The 20,366-nt window shown below is 43.7% G+C and overlaps 1 protein-coding gene across 26 annotated transcripts in view; it reads left to right on the forward strand.

The window, feature by feature from the left end:
• Positions 1-20,366, forward strand: part of MAPKBP1 (mitogen-activated protein kinase binding protein 1) — a 101,305-nt gene that overhangs the window by 26,871 nt on the left and 54,068 nt on the right. For all 26 annotated transcript variants that reach the window (XM_086894254.1, XM_023928183.2, XM_086894252.1 and 23 more), the window contains exon 3: positions 1,609-1,700. In XM_086894254.1, coding sequence (XP_086750380.1) covers positions 1,609-1,700 — 92 coding nt within the window. The remainder of the gene's footprint in view (positions 1-1,608; positions 1,701-20,366) is intronic.

The following is a 20,366-nucleotide window of genomic DNA, read 5'->3' on the forward strand; positions in this document are numbered from 1 at the left end:
TTTGCAAAGGAAGGGGACATTTTGGTGGTTTCTCATAATGTCTTAAAGTACTTGGGGTATATTATTAATAAGAGGGGAAAAAATGACTGAGATGTTCCAGAGATTGGAATATGAAATCTACTTTCCATGTCACTGTTTGAAGGCAGGCCAAATCTGAACTAACTGAAAGCTTGCATGGCTCATGTTAAGTGGTGGCACCTCAGCCCTGCTTCACCTGATGAATCAAGGTGCTTCTCTGTGTGGGGTTACTTCTGACTCCTTCCCTAGCAGCCTGAGCCTTGAGCTCCATGAGACCTTGTGTCTCACCCTGCAGCCAAACTCCTCAGGTCTGGTAAGGTGTGTGGTCAGGGTGGCGTGGGAAACCTGCCCCGCCCCTGCCTTTTGTGCTCCACGTCCATATAAAAGCAAGATGTTCATCTTCAGGGCAGCTATTAAAGTCAGTAGTAATTATTACAATAGTAACTTCTTATGCTGTGTCCATACCCCTAAGGCTTTAACCAAATATAACTTAGATGATGATAATTATAAACAGAAGACTGTGACCCAGTAAAATCCTTGAGTTTGGCACAGACAGCAATGCTGAGGAGGAATGTATGCATCAAATATATAATAAATAAAATTAAACTCTGCAAATGTAAAGGAAAGAGAATAATTTTGTGTCGGTCAAAATAGCCCCAGGGCTGACAACTGGTTTGTGCTCAGAGGTTGAGTCCTTTCATGCCACAAATCAGATTTTGTGCTGTGTAATGCCACTGCAGCCTTTTGCTTTGGGGTAATCGCTGAATTCTGATGCTTTCTCTGCCAGGGAGTGCTCCCCAAAACATTGTGTCATGTCCATTTGTCAACTGTCCTCCCGTTTTAGTTTTTTTTGGTTTTTTTTTTTTGCTTTTATCAGCTTCTTACTACAGAGGCCTTTGTATCTTCCAAGTACTCTTCCCAGTTGCATTTCTTTTGTTTTCCTAAAAATAGTGGGGATCTTTGCCTGAGGGGAAGTGTGGGGACATTCAGATAACTGTCTCTTGCAAGGGTCATTGGTATGCAGCAGGCTTCTGAATTATGTTTATGGTGTTCTGTCTCATGACTCCTGGCAAGGGATGCCTTTGACCACTAGCTGTGATTTCCAACTCAAGCACCCTAGGAAAAACTGAATATTCAGTTCCTAGGAATACAAGGCTGGGACCAGGCTGAACCACCTACCACTGGATGGAGGCAACAAAGAGAATGTGTCAGCCTGGAAACAGTTTTCAGGAAAGAGCCAAGCTCTAGAGACAGTGGTATGTTGCTCTTACTGGGAGGATGGGAATGGGTGGTCAATGAATGTGCATCCCAGCTTTTCACCAGTACTATCTGCTGCTTGCAGTCCTCTGTTTGCAATGCTCTGGCATAGAGAAAGTAATAAGTGGGTCGATAATTCCTTCTCTGTACCCCAGCAGTATTTTCCTATGCCTGTATTGAAAGTTGAATGGGGTTACTTTTGTACCTGGTGCTTCTCAGTGGATTTCTAGGAACCAGGGATCCGGTGTGAACCAGACCATCGGCATCTGTGCTATGGGTCTATTTGAACTGCACTCACATTTCATAGTACTGTTTTTTTCTTATATGCTCTAGGTGACTTTGGAGAAGGTGTTGGGCATAACTGTGTCAGGAGGCAGAGGATTAGCCTGTGACCCCAGAACTGGCCTTGTCGCTTATCCAGCAGGGTAAGTCACTAACCACATTCCTCAAAGCTGAAACAAACCACTGGTGCATTAACATAAAGATTCAGGGTGTTTCCATTATCATCTTCTATAGGAAGCCTATTTACTGCTCTTTAAACACCAGAGAACGATGAGACAGAGCACTGTTAGTGTAATTGGCAAGGGAGAAGGGCTGCATTATCAAATTTTAATGAGGTCTCTTTTTAATGGAACTACTCTCATTCCTCTTGCTCTAAGCTGGGAGTTAAATACATTTTGTGGACTTTTCACTATGTTCTGTAGTATGATGAACAAAAGCATGATTCAGTTAGATTCTCAATCCAATAAATACCTAATGGAGCAAATGATGCTTTCAATGAATTGACAGAAGCCTTCTTGTAGACGCCCTGCGGTTTATGACTTACCATGTGTAGTGGTTATATGTGAACCTGCTTATATGTGGGTTCTTTGGAGTGAAACCCATCTGTCAGTTGTAGTCCAAGTTCATGTAGAGGTATCCAGAAGGAGACTTTGATGGAAAGCAAAAGAGCAACCTACAGGGACATGGGTAAGGGCTGGAGAGGTCTGCTGCAATGCAGGGATCAGTGAGTTTGGCTCTCCTTTGAGCTCGTTCTGCTGGCCAGCAAGCTAAAAGAGAAGACCAAGGGCACTATCTCCAAGTCATATTTCATGGACATACTCTTAAGACATGAAAGCTGGAATTAGAAGACAAGAGCTTCCACATCAATTGTAGATGGTGTTTTCAAGGGTACAGTAAGTGTGCTAGCAGCATTTAAAGATTCTGTGTTTGTGGCTAAAATGAGAGATGGAGTCAGTGAAAGTGGCTAGAAATTTTTGCCTGCCCTGTTGATATCCTAATTCACCAAATCACAGCATTGCTATGGTTGGGGGAGCCTCTTGAGATCATCTAGTCTAACCCTTGTGCTCAAGCAGGGTCACCTCCAGCAGGTTGCTCATGCCTGTGGCCAGGCAGCTTTTGAATATCTCCAGAAATGGAGATGCCACCATCTCTGGGCACCATGTTCCAGTGTTTGACTACTCTCACATTAATACAAACATGAAAATAAAGACTTTTAAAAAAAAATTATTTTTCCTTTGTGTTCAAATGGAATTTAATGTGTTTTAATTTCTGCTTATTGCCTCCTTTTCTGTCAGCAGACAGTTGAATTATCTGTTAATCTGCAGACAATTGGAGGTCCATCAGTGTTAAATAGCATCTATTATGCTTGAACTCTTTGGAGCCAAGCAGATATATTCTGATGTGTCTTGCCTCTTCCTGTGTATCTTTTCTGACACTGAATATGTTCACACTTGAAGTCAGCAAGGAGAGAGAAAAAAATGAGTGCAGTGAACAGGTATTTTGGGCTCTTGCATAGCTGAAGATAGGTTAGTTTTGTTAATAGCAATGTCCTTTGATGAGCATGCCTGACATTGATTTAATCAAATGTGAGTACACCTGGGGTTTCTTTTGGCTAATTAAAAGGTTATGTGGTTCCTTAGGGCTTTACAGGGGAATTCCTGTCCTTACTTGATTTCACAGCCTGGGCAGGAATATACTAGATGTGTGTTCTAAAAGTGTAAAGGCTTGTATGACATGCTGCTTTTGTGCCATGGCTGGCCTGTTGTGTGATAGTCTTGTGATTTGATGCAGTCAAGACAGTCTAGAGCTAACAATGTAATCATCTTGTTAAGTTTGGGTTTTATTGGCTTTTGTGGGGTTTTTTAGTTTGGTGTGGGTTTTTTTTTGTTCCTCCCCCCCCCCCCCCCCCCCCCCCCCCCGCCGACTTCCAGTGACTGTCTCTTGATTTGAAAGAATCCTGACCTTTCTGATACACTGGCTTAGTTTTATTTATTTATTTTCTATTTAAATTACACAGACTCACAGAATAGGTAGAGCTGAAAGGGACCACACTGGGTCATTCAATGCAACCTCCCTGCTCAAGCAGGGTCATCCTAGTTCACATGGCATGGGATTACATCCAGATGGTTCTTGAATATCTCCAGTGAGTGAGACTCCATAGTCTCTCTAGGCAACTTGTTCAGTAAAGAACTGATCTGTCACCTGCACAGTAAAGGAGCTTTTCCTCATATTCTGGTGGAACTTCCTGTGCACCTGTTTCTGTCCATTGCCTCTTGTCCTGTTGCTTGGCACTACCGAGCAGAGCCTGGCTCCATCCTCTGACAGCTCCCTCAGATCCTGACAGGCATCGATGAGGTCCCCCTCTCAAGTGTCTCTTTTCAAGGCTGAACAGGCCCAGCTTCCTCAGTCCTTCCTCATAAGAAAAGCTCCAGCTGACCATGCATCCTCCTTGCCCTCCACTGGACCCACTCCAGGAACTCCCTGTCTCTCTGTACTGAGCAGCCCAGAACTGGACACAGCACTCCAGCTGTGCCTCACCAGGGCTGAGCAGAGGGACAGGATCACCTCCCTGCACCTGCTGGCAATGCTCTTCCTGATGCACCCAGGACACCACTGGCCTTCTTGGCCACAAGGGCACTGCTGGCTCAGGGACACCTTGCTATCCACCAGAACCCCCAGGTCCCTCCCAGCAGAGCTGTTCTCCAGCAGGTCACCCCCAGCCTGTGCTGGTGCCTGGGTTGTTCCTCCCCAGTGCAGGACCCTGCATTTGCCTTTGCTGGATTTCAGACAGTTCTTCCCTTCCCATCTCTCCAGCCTGTTGAGGTCCCTCTGAAGGGCTGCACAGCCCTCTGGGGCATCAGCCACTCCTCCCAGCTTTGTGTCATCAGTGAACTTGCTGAGGAGGCATCTGCTCCTTCATCCAAGGCACTGATGAACAGGTTAAACAACACTGGGCCCTGTACTGAACCTTGAGGGGCACTTCTGGTGACAGGGCTCCAACCAGACCCCGTGACAGTGATTATGACCATCTGGGTTCTGTTGCTCAGACAGAACTGTGCATTTACTGGACACCAAACTACTTATATGAATCTGATGTAGCAGCATGGCTCATGCACAGTTGTTTCATGACCTGTCCATGCAACTTGGTCATCCTCAACTCTACTCCAGTGATTTCCCCATCCCACTGCTCATGTACGGAGGTTTTGCAATGCTGACATGCAGATGCTTTGCTCCTCCAGTCCTACCCCTAAAAGCTGAATTTACGTAACAACGTTGTATTTTCCTAAGAACACTTTCAACATACCTGGGTTGATTTGGCTGAGAACAAAACAGTTGCCCCAGGCGTCATGACTTCATCCACATCAGGTATACAAGCAACTATGTGAATGAGGATTTGTGCATAAGAAGCCTTGGCATTCTTTGAGCATAATCTTAATTTGGGTCTCTGGTTTGCCTAAAGTATTTTTTTTTTTTAAAAAAAAGTGATTGTTTTTCTGAGTTTTCACTTTCCTGGGGTTTCTGAATCTCCTGGGAAGTTTCTTAAACTGATGAAAGAAGCAATTCCCAACGCAACAAAGCTCATTCCAACTCCACTGTGGTGCCAAAGAGCTGAGTGTTACATTGTTTTTTCCTTTTCTTCCCAAAGGCTTTTGCACCTATTATCCTTTCTCTGCATTGACCCTAATGGGGCTCCCTCTCTGGCAGTGTGAAACAGCAGCTGTACTGATCCTGGTGTGTTTTTTGTGGGATGCTTGTGTTGTAGGAGACCCTTTATCCATGTCAGTAGTAAAGGGCTAAAGGCACTGAGTGCTGCAGATATTCCAGGCTACCACTTTGATGTAAAGCTGTTGTCTTGGGAGATAAGGCAACATAAGAGAGAAGATTGTATGTTCTGCAAAGGTCTTGCATCTGCTGCCTGCATTCACCTGTTTTTATATTGTAAAGCAAAACAAACCCAAAGCTGCTTAATTTGATCTCTGTTTGGATTTTGCAGTGGGTAACAAAGTTGTTCTTGTTAGGGTAGTGAAGGTGGTATAGAAATGTACCAAATTTTTTACCTCTTGTGATAGGACCAATGCTCTGACCTCCATTTGTTTCAATTCCCCTGCTTTGCATTTTTCCTGCTCTTCTCACTTAATTCTCTTTTGAGGTTTTTTTGGGTTTTTTTTTGCATTAGCTAGTTGAGGCTCTGTTTCCTAGAAACAAGAAGAGAAACAAAACTAAGACAATAGTCTGAAGATGACTAATATTAAAAAAGGAAAAAAAGGGTGTGTGAAATGTCTATCATTTAAATTTTAGACCAGCTGCTAAGATAGCTTTAATCACCTTATCTGGATTTGGTGTTTTGTTTACTCTTGTTTCTTAAGCCTTGTAGGTTGGTGTGACAGATTTTATTTCTCATTGTTCTTTTCTTGACTCTCAGCTGATCCTGATAGATTGGGAACCTGATCTTCAGGTGAGGCACTTGCCTGCTTGAGGAAGCTGTTTGTGCTTTTTCTTCTGAGGAGCAGGAATGTAGCACTTCATGCCTTTAGTGTGCAATGGCTTTTAAACACTATGCTCTGGTAGGCTTAAGCATCCCTCCAGCTCTGCTCATCAATTTGGAGTCACCCTGATAGATTTCAGGGATTTTTGACATTAGTGTTCCTTGCTGGGAAGACTGGTATTTGATACACAGTACATATGCTGAGTTGATCAATCTCAACCTGCATATTCTTTTATTCTTTCCCCCTTTCAGCTCTTGCATAGTTCCTTATGTACAGCAACTCCTGCTAAAGGCAGATATGGGTTTAATATAGAGAATTCTCTCTGAGACACAGTAAAATGAGCTTTTCTGGCTTTCTCTAAGAAATTACTGTAGGCAGACACAGGCCCCTGGCTAGCTCTGTGTGTGTGCACAGTACATTTGCTGAACACATGATTTGGATGGCCCTGTATTCTGTCCCATTTCAGAATGAATCATCCTCATTTGTAGATAGGAAGGGAGGGACAATAGAAGATGGATGATCAAAATTAAAATTAAGATAGTGAGTCTTTTTTCCTGCTACTTTTTGGTGCATGATCTGGTTGAAGGTTGAATAGTTAGACTTGTTCTTTCTTCAGCTTTATCACCTTGGGGTTTTTGTTTTGTTTGGTTTTTTTTGGCGATAGGACCAGTAATGTTCCAAAGTAAATAATTGTATCAGTGCTCAAATCAGAAAACTGCACAGTTGTCTGGGTCAAATTTTATTTTACTGCAGTTGTGCTGTGCATGCTGCATGTCAGTGCAGCAGCCTCTCGTGTGCTGACCTGCACTGCAGCAACATCCAGCTGCAGTCTGGTTTCTTTTCACTGTCTTCCCCTGTTGCACCTCTCATCCTCAGCTGACTTGCAGTATGGAGTGGAAGCCACTTTGTCAGCCCTTCTGAGTCATACCCCTCCTGGCTGTCAGGTCCTGCACTGCAAAGGGAGGAAGGGGATGAACAGGAAATGAGTGAACTGGTTTTAATCCATCGAGGAGCCTGCTCAACACATGTGTAGCTGTCTCACATAGCTGAGTGGTAAATCCCTCTGGAAGCTGAAAGAATGAAGATTTTTTATTTTCCAGAAGTGATTGTTGGTTTGCTCTCAAATACCTTTTCCCACTTCCAGTAGATAGGCTGTAAGGCCAAGTGGTTTCCAGCCCATCCACATTTGTAGTCTCTTGAAAAGTTTTAGTCATAATTTGCCATCATTATATAGATAGATTACTGCACAAGGTAATAAATTATCAGCTTAGAATGATTTCTCTTTACCTTAAACTATATGTAACCCACAATGGAAGGGTAACATTTAGAATAAACATCGTGTAACTTGAGCAGATGCTCGAGGAGCTCTTGCTCCTTTCTTTCTTAAAGTGGAAGGTTTTGGTCAGTGAGGTGCAGTAACAAATTGTGAGAGGCAAATCTAACAGGTGACTGATGGTGAATGAGGCAAAATGCTGTTCTGAATCTTTCCAAGACTTTTGACCATTTTGGCTAAGTTAAAATTAGTGGTGACATGGACAATGAAATCCTAATTTGTAAGATAACAAGTATTTCTGCCTTATTTCAGAGCCTGTTTTTATTAACTAGTTGATTACATTGCCTGGGGGCCACAATGGTAATTGCCATTAGGAAACTCTAGGTGCACAGAAGAAATCCACTTCCTTACAGAGCCAGTACATGGTACATGTGCAGTTTGAGCAAAGCTCTATTGCTCTGTGCAGGTACAGTTCTTTGCTGATTTTGCTTATCATAAACACTAATGCTATTGGGCTGTATCCCAAATGCAGCCTGAATTGGTACAGGGATTTTGAAATACTTGAGCTGCTGGTGCTGCCTCCTTCAAGCTTATGTACCCAAAGCTGAAGGAGAAGTTCTGTGCTTTCTTTTTATGTTCTTTTGTAAAGGAGAATCCTGTGGTGTTGTAAAGATGTAGAAACCTACCATAAAATGAAGAAAAGTTCTTGTGTGTGGTTCAAAGCAGATTTCAGCATCTTTGGTCACATCAGAGGCAGCTTGCTTTGTCCTTTTTGAAACAGGACAGTTGCCTTTCAAGAGTTAGTCCTCTTTCCCCTCCTCGTTGCCCAGGAATCTGGAGTGTTGTTAATACATTTCTTTTCTGAGGCTACTGTGCTTAGTGTGCCACCTGGGGAGATATTCCAGCTGGCACAATTGTGGTGATGGGCTCAGAGATGAAGATAAGAAAATCCTCTTGAGTGAGATCGTTAAACAAAATTAGAATCTGTACTGCAGAATGGTTTGAGTTGGGCCATTACAACCAAACCGAGAAAAACTTTCTGTATCAAAAGGAAACAGCCCTGGGTTTCAAAAAGACTTGTCCAAAAAGACAATAAAAAGTAGCCAAGCCCTTCCCTTTCCTTCCCCAACAGTAACAAATTTTTCAGAAAGAAGCAGGGATAGTGTGTGTCTCTAAGCTCCCTGTCTCAAATACCCTCTAGACAGAAAGAAATGTATCTGCACCCAGGCTTGAAGACCTGAGGTGTAAAATACTTCCTTTCACTACTAGCCTTTAATAATGTAGATTAGGAGGAAAGGGTGTAGCTGAAGAAGTAGATGTAGAAAAGAAGGGTGGGCTAAAGAAGGCTGATGCAGTCTTAGTTTCTGGCAAGAGAGTGAAGTCTGCACTTGGGTCAAAAGGATGGAGATACCCTTTGCAATGCTGCTTTATACTCAGGCCAAATAGTTGTAATTGATATTTTAATTTGCATAGGTGGATTTAACGGGGTTATAGCCTCTCCTCTGATCTCCTGCAGTTGACCCATGGCATTCAGAGATAACAGTAATGCAGTCTGGAGCAAGTTCCCTCTTCAAATCTAGGTAGCAGCTGGATCCAATTCTGAATCTCCATCATTGTACTTCAGACAGAAAAGGTCCTGCCTGCTGGAGTAAGGGCAGTCTTTCTTGTGTTGAGCTGTTTCCACATGTCCATAACAGCTAGACAGAATTTCTACATTGTTTTTTTCTTGGTCTCCCTTTTTGTGAGTACTGGAGACTCTTTCACATTGAATCCATGTCTGCACCTAAAAAGTAGAATTATTTGCTGAACAGTTGTGTATTGATCAGTTCAGCTGTAACTTTGTTTGGTTTGGCAGAAGAGAATATGAATAAGCAAACAAAACAGTACTAGAAATCACCCAGAACTGTAGGCAAACTCCCCTGGTTTAAGTCTTTAACAGAATTGGAGTCAAGCCTGTTAAATTGACTTCCAGGCAGTCTTCATTCATGTCTGTGTGTGGCTGCTTTTGATCTCTTGTCTAATTAATTAGTATTCTTTACCTTTGACAACCAGTGGAGGACATAACATTTGGTAGAATCTTAAATAATGAGGCAGCTGTGAAGCTTCAGACCTGCAGCAAACCTGTTGCCCAGCAGAAAAGGGCGAAAAATAGGACAAAACCTCAAAATAGCTGGGCAGAAAAGCTTCTTATAAAACCAGAAGGAGGCTGTGGCAAGTCTGCCAAAAGTGCTGCAGCATACATTGAAGACTGCAGCACTGGGATGCTGTCAGACAGCTGGAGGGAATGTGTAGCGAGCTGTGTCCCTGAGTCTGAGCTCAGCTGCTGGATGGGGTGTTGGTTAGTGCCGTCTGCCAGCTGCGGAGTAGCTCTTGTAGTGGATAGTGGGAATCTTGTGGAATGCTTGGTGGTGACCTGGTGTGACTACTACGTTGTGCCACTCTTGGTATTGAAAGAGGAGTCAGGGCGGTGCTGATGTTTGGTGTTGCCAGGTCCCTGTGAGACAAGCTGCTGTCCTGTAGCCAGAGCTGCTGGGTGCTGGTCCCGAGTGCCATACGCTAATCCAGCCTTCAGGTTACAAGGGGATGGGTTACTGTTCTGCAGCCAGCTGCTACAGCTTGGGACAAACAGAGATGTAATGTGATGCTTTATCCTGCAGTTACTATTTGAGGATCTGGCATCAGCAATAGGTCTGATATGGCATCTTCCTTCAAGCCTCCAGGTACTGAGGTATCTGTTTATTCCCTGTCTCTCAAGAGAAGCCATGTGATATGAGCCTTTTCTCCCAAAAATTCCTTTGTGTACCTGTCATGGAGTTACTTTACCTTTAAGGGAGTTGGAGTTGCTGGGAAGTGCTTGGAGTCTTTTCTCCTGACCAATTATCGGTCATTGCTGGGAATTGACAGCAGTTTAGGCCATTGAAAAGTGGGATCAACTTGTGAACCCTACCTTAAAATGTAAAAGCAGAGCTCTCTGGGTTCTCTTTGTTTCTGGCTGTGGAGGGTAGCAGAGCTCCAGGCCTCCCGTCCCTGCCCAGGCCATGCGGCCGGGCGGGGCCGGGGCCGGGCCTGCCCCGTCTCCCGGCCGGGAGATGGGGGGGCCTGGGGAAGGTTTTCCTCGGGCCCGGGCCGGGCCGAGCCGATCTCTGGCTCGGCTGCAGGTTTTGCTGTAACTACATTCACTAGAAACTGCCCAGTGAAGGAAGAGGGAAGCCTTGGACTTGCAGCAGGTTGGAACAGCGACCACACGCTCCAGAGCAGCCATGAGGAACCTTCCATCGCAGACGGCTCCAGCTCTTGTTCAGCAGAGATCCTCGAACCATCTACAAAAGCCTGGGCAAGATTTTAACTCTTTCATTACCCAGATGAGACTTGCGGATTAATCTTTTTATCCAGAGAGAGAGAGAAAGAAAGATCAACATGAAAAGAGACTTTATAAACTACCAGTGACAAGAAAGAAAAGAAGCTTCAGGAAAGGTAGAGAATTAAGAAGATGCTTTAATTAAGCTGAAATATCTCCCTGTTAAAACTATGGAGATGGACAATGAAGTCCTGAAAAGAACTCCTTTAATTCATGATATAGGATCTAGAGAGGAATAGTGTTCAAAGTGTAAATTTGAGTAAAGAGTAATTATAGTATAGTGAAGTACTGAGAGATTAAAAGCCTTGAGAGGCCATGAGAAAACTGTTGAGAGATTTGAAGCCCTGAGAGGCCATGAGAAAAACTGTTTTCTGGTGAAGCTCACAGAAACAGATGAAAAAGACTTTTTTTTCTTTTTTTTGCCTTTGAATAACTTATCCTTAAAAATGCTATCTCTAGACGCATAGCCCATACACACCTCAGAGTGATGTGAGAATGGGAGGAGTGAACTCTAATAATAGCATCTCTGGACAGCTAACATTAGAGCAATAGAAAACTATAACAAAAATAGTTTTCTTGTGAGAAACTCCATAAATTAACAGGAAGAAACTTCTGTTTCTCTATAAAGATTGGTAAAAAGACTAGCAAGAATTGGGACTGTTTTAACCATCAGAGTTCCAGAGTTTTTGTCTCTGTTGTCATGTGTACAAGGGAATAGTGGGTAGATAGGGGATGGAAAGGTTTTTCTGGAAGTTTATTCTGGTGTTCTTATTACTGTGGTTTGTCAATAAACTTTCTTTTTTTTTCCCCTTTTAAGTTGTATGCCTGTTTTGCTCTTATTCTAATCCATATCTCACAGCAAGAAGTAAGTAATTTTCTTAGTTAGTGGTTTAAAACCACGACAGTACCCCACTCTCTCTAGGATCAGCCTGTGCTCATGCATGCTTTTGTAATTCCTCCTTTCTGTCAGGCACCTGGAACAGGGCTGGACTTTGCAGCTGAGCTCAGTGTAGGAGCACGTTGCTGCATCCTCATTTGGCTACAGGACTCCCTGTCCCAGAAGGAGCACAGTCTGTGCCTCCTCTTGCAGCCCTTCCAGTGCCAGGACCTGTGACAGGCAGTACTCACTTTCTACACTCAGGGGTGAATCAAAGTTGAAGTCTGGTGGCCCTTGGTAAAAGTTTGCTGCTGTTTATAAAAACAAAACAACACAAACCAGAAAACCTCAACCAACCCAAACCAAATCCCCAAAAGCCACAGCAGGAAGTCTTGACTTGTTTATCCTACTAAATGGTTTTTAATATCTAGATTGAATTAAGAATTTTTCAAGGGAATGGTCCAACTGAAATGAAACATTTTGGGATGTGTTTCACAAATTTGTTCTCAGGAAATCTGTAGAGAAAGGGACTATATGAGAGGAGGCAGATGCCTTTCCCCAGAAAGAGCAGCCTGAGGATCTCCTTAGGATGTGGGAACCCATCATGCTTTGCGTTGAGCAGAAAACTGAGTTCAGTTCAGAGGTGAGCTGGTAACTCTATTCTTCCTTCCCATTCTCACCTTCAAATTTGCAGGGTTGGGTCCAGGAAAGTCGTAGGATCATAGAATTTAGGTTTGAAAGGGACCTTTAGAGGTCATTTAGTCCAACCCACCCTGCAGTGAACAGTGGACAACTAAACCAGTTTGCTCATCTATCACCCCTCTGGACAACCTGTTCCAGTGCTTTACCACATTACTTTTTGTTGTAAAAAAATTCTAATTTGAATCTATTCTCTTTTAGCTTAAAGCCATTCCTCCCATTACCTACTACAACAGGCCCTACTAAAAAGTTTGTCCCCATCTTTCTTGTAAGTCACTGTTAAGTATTGAAAAGCCACAGTAAGGTCTCCTGGAGTCTTTTCTTCTCCAGGCTCAGCTCTCAGCCTGTCCTTATATGAGAGGTGTTCCAGTCCTCTGGTCATTTTTGTGGTTCTTCTCTGGACCTGCTCTAACAGGTCCATGCCTTTCCTTTCCTGAGGATTCTACACTTGGATGCAGTACACCAGGTGGGGTCTCACCAGAAGTGTGTTGTTCTGTATTCTTTTATGATGCTCTATATTTGGAATGATACTGAGGGTTTGTCCAAAGGACAAAAAGACTTTTCTGAAAAAAAGCCAGCAATTGGGATCAACCAGTGTATTGGTAGGCATGGGGAACAGACTTATTTTCTTTATATTTTTAGTCTTTCACAGGACTGGATGGTAAAGAAAATCACTTTGTTTCTCTCAGCTTGCACCTTTTCCTAAAAATACAAGTTAATAGTGTTCTATTTTCTCCCTTATAGATAATAGGAGTTGGGTATGAAATAATTACTATATTAAAGAAAAGGAAAAAAAAAAAGGGATAATGTGAATGGTGCTGTGTTGTACACCAATCCTTACCTGTCCTGGTTTGGACACTCTTCTCCCAAGACCACACACGAACCTTCCCTCAAGATGGTAAAGCCCACAAACACACGCTGTGGTGCCTTTCAGAGCCTCTGCAGTGTGATGCTCCTTGCTCAAAGTCCCACAGCTGGTTCCACGAATGGGGCATGAGCTCAGCTGACACTATGGTATGTGCTCACACAGAAAGTTAAGGATGTGATTGTGGCAAAAACCACCAGATGCTACTGGCTCCACTCTTGTGTCCTTGTTTACACTGTTCCAGGTGCTGAGCAAGCCTGGTTCTTACAGAAAAAGGAAAGCAAAACAGGGCAGTGGTGGAAAGAAATGCTCTCAGAATGGTTTGTGGAAGGAAATGGGATGGAGTTCATGTAAGCATCTCTTCAGTGGCATATTTTACATTTCCCTATCTCCCCCTTTTTTTTGTTTCGAACATCAGAATGCTTTTACATGCAAATTCTTTGATTACTAATTACCTTTGGACTCTGACCCTTCAGTACCACAGCATGACACACAATTGTGTTAACTGTAAGGAACTTTTCAGCTTAACTGATGGTGAAGTTGGGGATAGTTTTTAGTGCAAGAATGAATTGCAGGACCCTTATTATGGGCTGAAGAAGGCTACTTGCTTGCACTGTGCAGGCAGTGTACATGTGGTCTTCCCAGCAGTGATGGAAAATCCTGGAGAGGGGTTTCATTCTGTATGTGATGCTGCAGTGGTGTGAGTGAGCTGTAAATGAAGTTGGGTACTGTGGGTAGGGCAAGTAGTCAGGAAGCTTCTGTCCCACACTGTCTCACACAACTGGTGTGGCAGGTCCAGGCACTGCCTGTGCAATGTTTCTTAGGGGGCCAAAAGTATTAGCTGAGTCCTCAGGAGTATTCATGTTAGTGTGGATTCTTGCTGTTGCCAAAAATGTTAGTGATGAAGAAAGTGAGAGCAGGGAAATGGGAATGCTTTTATCTTTGCAAGGCTGCAATGAAAATTCTTGTCACAGCAAAAGCACTTAACTGCCCTTGAAGTTTCCCTGTGCTGGATTCCCCAGGCTATGAGCAGGGAAAGGTAGGGCTTTTTGGAGGAAAGTTTGTTGCTGTTTGGGATGCCTGAAAAACCGTATTAAGGAAAACTACATAGTACATGCTTCTTACTGCTGCCATCCTAGTTCCAGGGCAAATATTCCAGTTCCCTCAAAAGGAAAGTGCCATCATGCCTGTCACAAAAGCTACAGGAGTTGCTGTTTTAATGATTATATTGGTCATATCTGATTTTAACCTGCCTTAAGAGATTCCCTGTCTGTCCTCAATCCTTGAGTGTGTCAGGATTTTTAAATTGGGAGGCAAGCTGGTAATAATCTCATGTAGCTGGCTGGTTTGTTCCTTTGTGCTTTGATCTCATTAACCAGTATGTGAACTAAAGTAAAGTTGCTATTTAAAAGAAAAAAGTGGGGGAGGAGGAGGCCGGGAAAGCATTCCCATAGTGAGGGTCATAAACTTGCAGTTTATGTGCAAAGAAATGGAAGCAAGAGAATAAGCATGACTGCTTTATTTAATAACAGAGCTAAACACTCAGGTAGAGCTCTGCAAGTGGGAAGCTTTGACAGGTTTGGAAAGCTATTGGATGCTAGTAAAATAGAGGAGTGTTGCAAAGCTCTCAGTACCTCAGCTGTTTTGGAACATGTAGGCCTTTTCTCAACTTGAAGTTCTGCAACCTGCTGGGGTTTTCACATTAGCTGAGAAAGGAGGGCGACGGCAGGGAGCACGGGTGCCCAAAAGCCTGTGTACCTGCAGGTAGCAGCCTGCTTTCTGCTTTACCTGCTCTGGCTCTCTCCAGTTACACCTCCTAGCAACCAGTGCCTTGGTGCAGCAACACCACTGGCCTGTGAGCCAAGTCCTGAGCTTGCATAAGAACAAGGGGGGGGAGTGGGGACTGAATAGCAAAGTCTGGGATGAAAATGAGATACCAGCCGCCTCAGCTGAGCTCCACCCTCTCTAAGAATCTCAAAACAGGCACTGTGTCTCCTGGCAACCTTGACACAAATCACAGAGTTTAACTTAAAAGAAGTACATACAGTCCAAAGGACATATTCCATCACCAGGTGTGAGCAACAGGGAGTCACTCCTTTTCCTCTTTCTGGAAGACCTGGCACTGCCGATGGTCTTGGGTTTCACTCAGTGTCAGAAGGCAACGAGTTAAAGGTGGTAGAGCATCATGTTAGGATAGCTAAGAAGTGCCTAGAAATGGTGTGTTTTGTTTATTGTAAGCATGCCCTGACTATTGCTTAGGAACCAGATGTAGGACTTGGCCCCCTCCCTGCTGCATTGGAAGATATGCCCTGCAACACATGCACACATCAGCCTGTTGTGCACCTGAACCTGGTTCTTTCAGCTGGCAGCCAAGGACTGACAGACAGAGCTGATACCAGCCAATTTCTTCTTACCTTTGGGTCAGTTGTTATGCCTTTGCAATGCTGACTTATTACATTTTAGGAAGTACTCTTAGTCTTGGACTCTAACCTGGCAACATTTCTCTGTGACAGGAGATATAGTTTTATACAAGACAGCAAAACTGAGTTTTACTGCAATTGCTTCGCTTTCCAGGAAAGCTGTCTTGTCAGATTTCCTGACAACTGATGCTCATTAACTACTCTGAAGAAAAATTTCAATGCATTTAAAATACTATGCTGAGATAAAGAACAAGTAAATGTTCATCCTTTGTTGAAGGCAGAGCTGTCACAAGTCTTCTAAAAAGGTAACATGGGCAGAATTGAACTTTGCCAATCTGGCAATGTCTGAGCTGTTCTTTCTGTGAGAAGTGGCAAACTAGGAGAGGGAGCTGGCATGAACTGTGAATATTTGGGCCTGGGAGCTGCAGCAGGCTTCCTGTGCATTGTGGTGTGGACAGTTGTGGGGAGAAGCAGGCCCCCCCTGCCTCTTCTTTCAGCATCTGCCAGCCTGACCTTGTAGGGTGCTGAATAGGCAAGGCTGGCAGGAGGCTTTAGTGCCTTTTTGTAGATCTGGCAGCCTGCTGCCCAAGGCAACTGTGAGCTTTGCCCATGCTTACAGGAGTGGAAAACAACTGGCTATTTGAGCAAGTGATTCTTTAACTTCATGCTTTCCAAGAAGCATTTTTTTTTCTGTGCGTGTGTTTGGTGTGAGGTTTTTTGTTTGTTGTGCTGGGTTTTTGTTTGGTTGGTTGGTTTTTTTTTGTTTTTTTCTGTTTGACACTCTTGCAGAGATATGGCCTGGATTATGCTTACTGAAGCATTCAAGGGGAAAAGCTGCTCCAGTTCCTTTGCCGCAGTGGGGGCTTTTGCTGCCTGCTCTGGAATGCAGGAGAGATCAATAATGGGTCAGTGGACCCTGGAGGGATCTGCCCAGTACCTTACCCCATGAGTGACCATCAAGGGAGGTGGTGATTGCAGGGGGCTGGCAGACAGGGTTTAATTTCATTGCTTTTTTGTTTTGCTCCTTTGAATGATGCCATTTTAATATTGATACACTTTGTGCTCATGGTAAAACAGTTAAAGCCCTGTGGCATCAGCCATGAGCTGTCATGTTGGTCTGCCCCAGATGATTAGTTTGATGTATGGATCTTTATCCCTGCTCTTGAGTTGCTCAGGCACAATGAGGGAATACTCAGGCTGTGCATGCTGCTGGAAATAGAGGTGTTGGCCAAATGCTTGAAAGCAGGTTATATTTTTCCTTTGGGACTTGGTTTTAAAGGAAGACACATATTCAGCTTTTCAGGCTTCATGGCATGGTGTGAACTGCTCTTGCAGAGAAGTTGGCACAAACCTGAAGTGTAGAGCCAGATTTCTCTGTGTAATCCCAGCTGGGTCTGCAAATCTCTGCAAGGAGCTGCTTGATCCCAGGAGGGTACCTTCAGAGAGCTCCCATCTTCTCTTGTTATACCATTGGGCTCAAAAGCTGAATTTGCTCAGCACTTGATGGCAGATTTGATTATTCTGGAGTAATTTTATTGTAAACTTTGCTTCTCTATCTTTTTCTTGCCTTTTCTTCTAAACTGTTCTTTGCCTGTTTTTAAAATTTTTATTTTTTTTTTCTTGAACTTGTTTTTCATTTCTTTCTCTTCCCCTGTGTGTCTTTTCTCTGAGGTGTTTGCCTTGGGCTTTGTTGTTCATGGGCAAAAAGGAAGCATCCCTTACATATGGGCTGTGGATGTCCATAAATAAACAAAGCAGGAATTTACTGTTGGTATAACTGAATTCATAACACTCTTATTCAAGAATCATTTTACTTGGGCACTGATTATGACAGAAAAAGAAGGGCTAATAATGCATTAGGGTAATTCTATATAAAAATGTCTCAATAATTGTGATAATGCAATTAAAACTGTAATATATTTCTTTGTTTCTGTTTGGTTTTTCTGGTGTTATGCTCACCCTTATGCTGCTCCTCTATCTTAAAGTCAGTTGTTGAGGGTAAACCTTCATCTTTGTAGTCCTTCTCTGGGAAGAGTATGATGTGAGTTTACTGGATTCTTCCTTACTCCAACTCCAGGGTTCCTCTGGGTAATTTTTTATATGTTTGCTAATACACTTGCACATGTCACACTTGCACAACTCCACAATGCTTCTGGATTTCACTATATAGGGTGTCTTTAATGCATGTTGGATAATTTTTCTTTGTTTTGTTTGCTACCCCTAAAAGTTGTTTTTTTTCAGCTCTGGGTCTGTATTTTTTTTAACAGACAGTGGGTGAATTGTTTGCAGCAGTTTGGTCTCCAATGGCAAGCATGTACCTCCTCTCTTATCATCCCATTCCTGTACTCCTCTGTACTGTGTCCTGTTTCTCCACTTCTCAAGGTCTCCGTTCTCCTACCATGTCTGCATGTTTCTCCACTATGCAGTCATTAGTTGTAAAAATCTCAGTCTACATAAAATAGCTGTTGGTTAATGTAGTTTATATAAAACTATGGTTGTACTCCACAAAAGATAAACAGAATTAAAACAAATCATCTATAGACACCTGGTCAGTTAGAGAAATTGCTGTCACAGCTCAAACAAGCAAAGCAGAGCTACAAGCAGGTCAAGAAAAGTTCAGAGCATGCAAACCCAGGAAGCCCAAGGCCTTTGAGACTTAGTGAAAAGCTTGTGGCCTGTTGCTGAAAATGGCAAATCTGGGGCTGTCAGCCAGATACTGATTGAAGAGGGACTGGATCTTGAGAGCCTGTGGAGGGGTGGAGCACAACTGGGGAGCAAGAGATCCCCAAAGCAGGTGTCTTGGCTGGTCTGTGAGGACAGATAGTTGTTCTTTTCTCCTTGTTGATCTGCCTGGGACAGCTGTAATTTTGGGAGACCTCAGCATATGGAAACAGGTCCTTTCCCAAGAATTAACATAGTATGCTGTGATTCTGTTGTGTTCATCCTGGAAAAAGTTGCATCCTCTGTCTTGCATGTGAAGCTGTTCTGGTTTTGAGCCATGTTCTGGCTGCTTGTTTCAGCTCTCTTGGTCACGCCAGCCTGGAACCAGCCAGGTGCTGCTCAAGGCTCCATTTCCTAGTGCTTCTCAGACTTTCTTGTCTGTCTGGTCAGCACATGTTCTGGTCATTGACTATCTCAGTGATCCTTTTGTTCCTCCAGCCTACCTATCATCAGTTGCCCATTGCTCTAACCCCTGGGGCTGCTGCTCATCTATAGTATTCCATGGGTGTTTGCCAAGAATGCTGAAATAAAATGCAGCTCTGCAGCTCCTAGCTCTGTTGATTTGATACTTCATGTAGGTGTATTGTTGGCATTGCTTCCGTGCCCCGAGGGAAGTGAGTGGTTTTGGAGAGGGAGGGAGAAATGTACATTCTCTATGTGCGTGTAAATGTTACCGTCAGCCGTGAGACATATGTATGCATGTGTCTGTGTATATACCTACATACATGTGTGTGTGTGTCTGTACAGGCATTTGTCATCAGTGCCCTGTCTCTTTTGAAGCTTGTCAGATGTGCAGACTGACAGACATTTCAGTCTGCATAAGTACAGCTGCTGCTTTGATTGGCTTAATTTTTCTACCTACCTTTGCTGCAGGCTGGAGGACAGGTGGAATATTCTGCAATGCAGCAGAGATGGTCTGTCCCTGGTTTTGCTAGGACAGGGTTTTATTCCTGGCTTCTCATTCATGAGGTTTTTTTTTTTTTCCCTCTCCTGGCTTTGACGTGTTGAAGGGAATGGTGTTGTTTTGAAGGTGAAGTTCCTGCTGAATCACTGGTGACTAGGTAGCCCTGAGCCATAACAATTAACTGGAAACATTTTCATCTTCCTTGCAACTGTAATGATTGCCAGTTAGTAAGCTGGTTTAAATTTCATGGTTTTCCTCTGAGGCCTTTTTTCCCCTCTGCTTTCCCTGCATGCACTTCTTGCCCAAGTCTTTCACAATCTATGTCTGGCTTAGCTCTTTGCCTCCCAGAAAAGGTGCCTCCTTATTGCGCAGCTCTGTAAAAAGGCATCATTCTCCTGAGGGCACTATTGCCATGTCTCTGGCTCCAGTGTGGCTCTTCTGGAGTTGTGTACAACTTCTCCTGTGGGAGATGGGACCTAGGCTGTCTTTCCCCTCTGCATCCGTTTATGTGAAGTGTTTTCCTGAGTCATCACCCTGCCTTATATTTTCCCAGTGTCAGAAGGGTTGCCAATTTTAAAAATCCTCCTCTTCTTCTGCTCTGCCTTCTTAAAAATAGACCTTGAAATAGCATGAAAACCTCCAGTGGTAGGTTAAGGATTTTCCACGTGCAGTAGCTGCAGGGGGTTGAGGATATGTTGTAGTGAGATCAGCTGGACTTGCTAGAAATCACTGTAGCCGGCCCATGTGGACAGGCAGCACCTTCACTCTAGGAGGAGGCAGGAAGGAAAATTGCAGTTTCTCTTCTGTGGTCCTGATAAAGCTGAAACTTTAGTGGTTCCTTGTTTATGCAAGATGAGAGGCCTTGATTGATGTTACAGTCACAATCTCTGCTTGTTATTGGATCTTTTTATCTGTTCACGTGTTGAGGGTTTTTTTAAAGTATTTTTAAAGTGTTTTGGGTGCCATTTCTGCATCTGTTCTCTGCCATCTGTAGCTTGAGGTTAGAGACACAGCTGGTTGCTTTAAAGATATAGTCTGGCAGGTGTAAAGGGGCTGCTGAGAGCAGCCAGTGGAATCTGTCAGCTGTGTGTGGCAGGAGTTTGTGTTGGCCCTCTGTAGGCAGGGCAGGAACTGAGGAGAAGCTTTCTGGGCACTCAGCCCTGTCCCCTCATCTGCAGTAGGGCCTATTCAGGCAGACAGGCACA

This window comes from Cyanistes caeruleus, chromosome 6 (assembly GCF_971803275.1).
Source record: "Cyanistes caeruleus chromosome 6, bCyaCae1.hap1.1, whole genome shotgun sequence".
Taxonomy (NCBI): Eukaryota; Metazoa; Chordata; class Aves; order Passeriformes; family Paridae; genus Cyanistes; species Cyanistes caeruleus.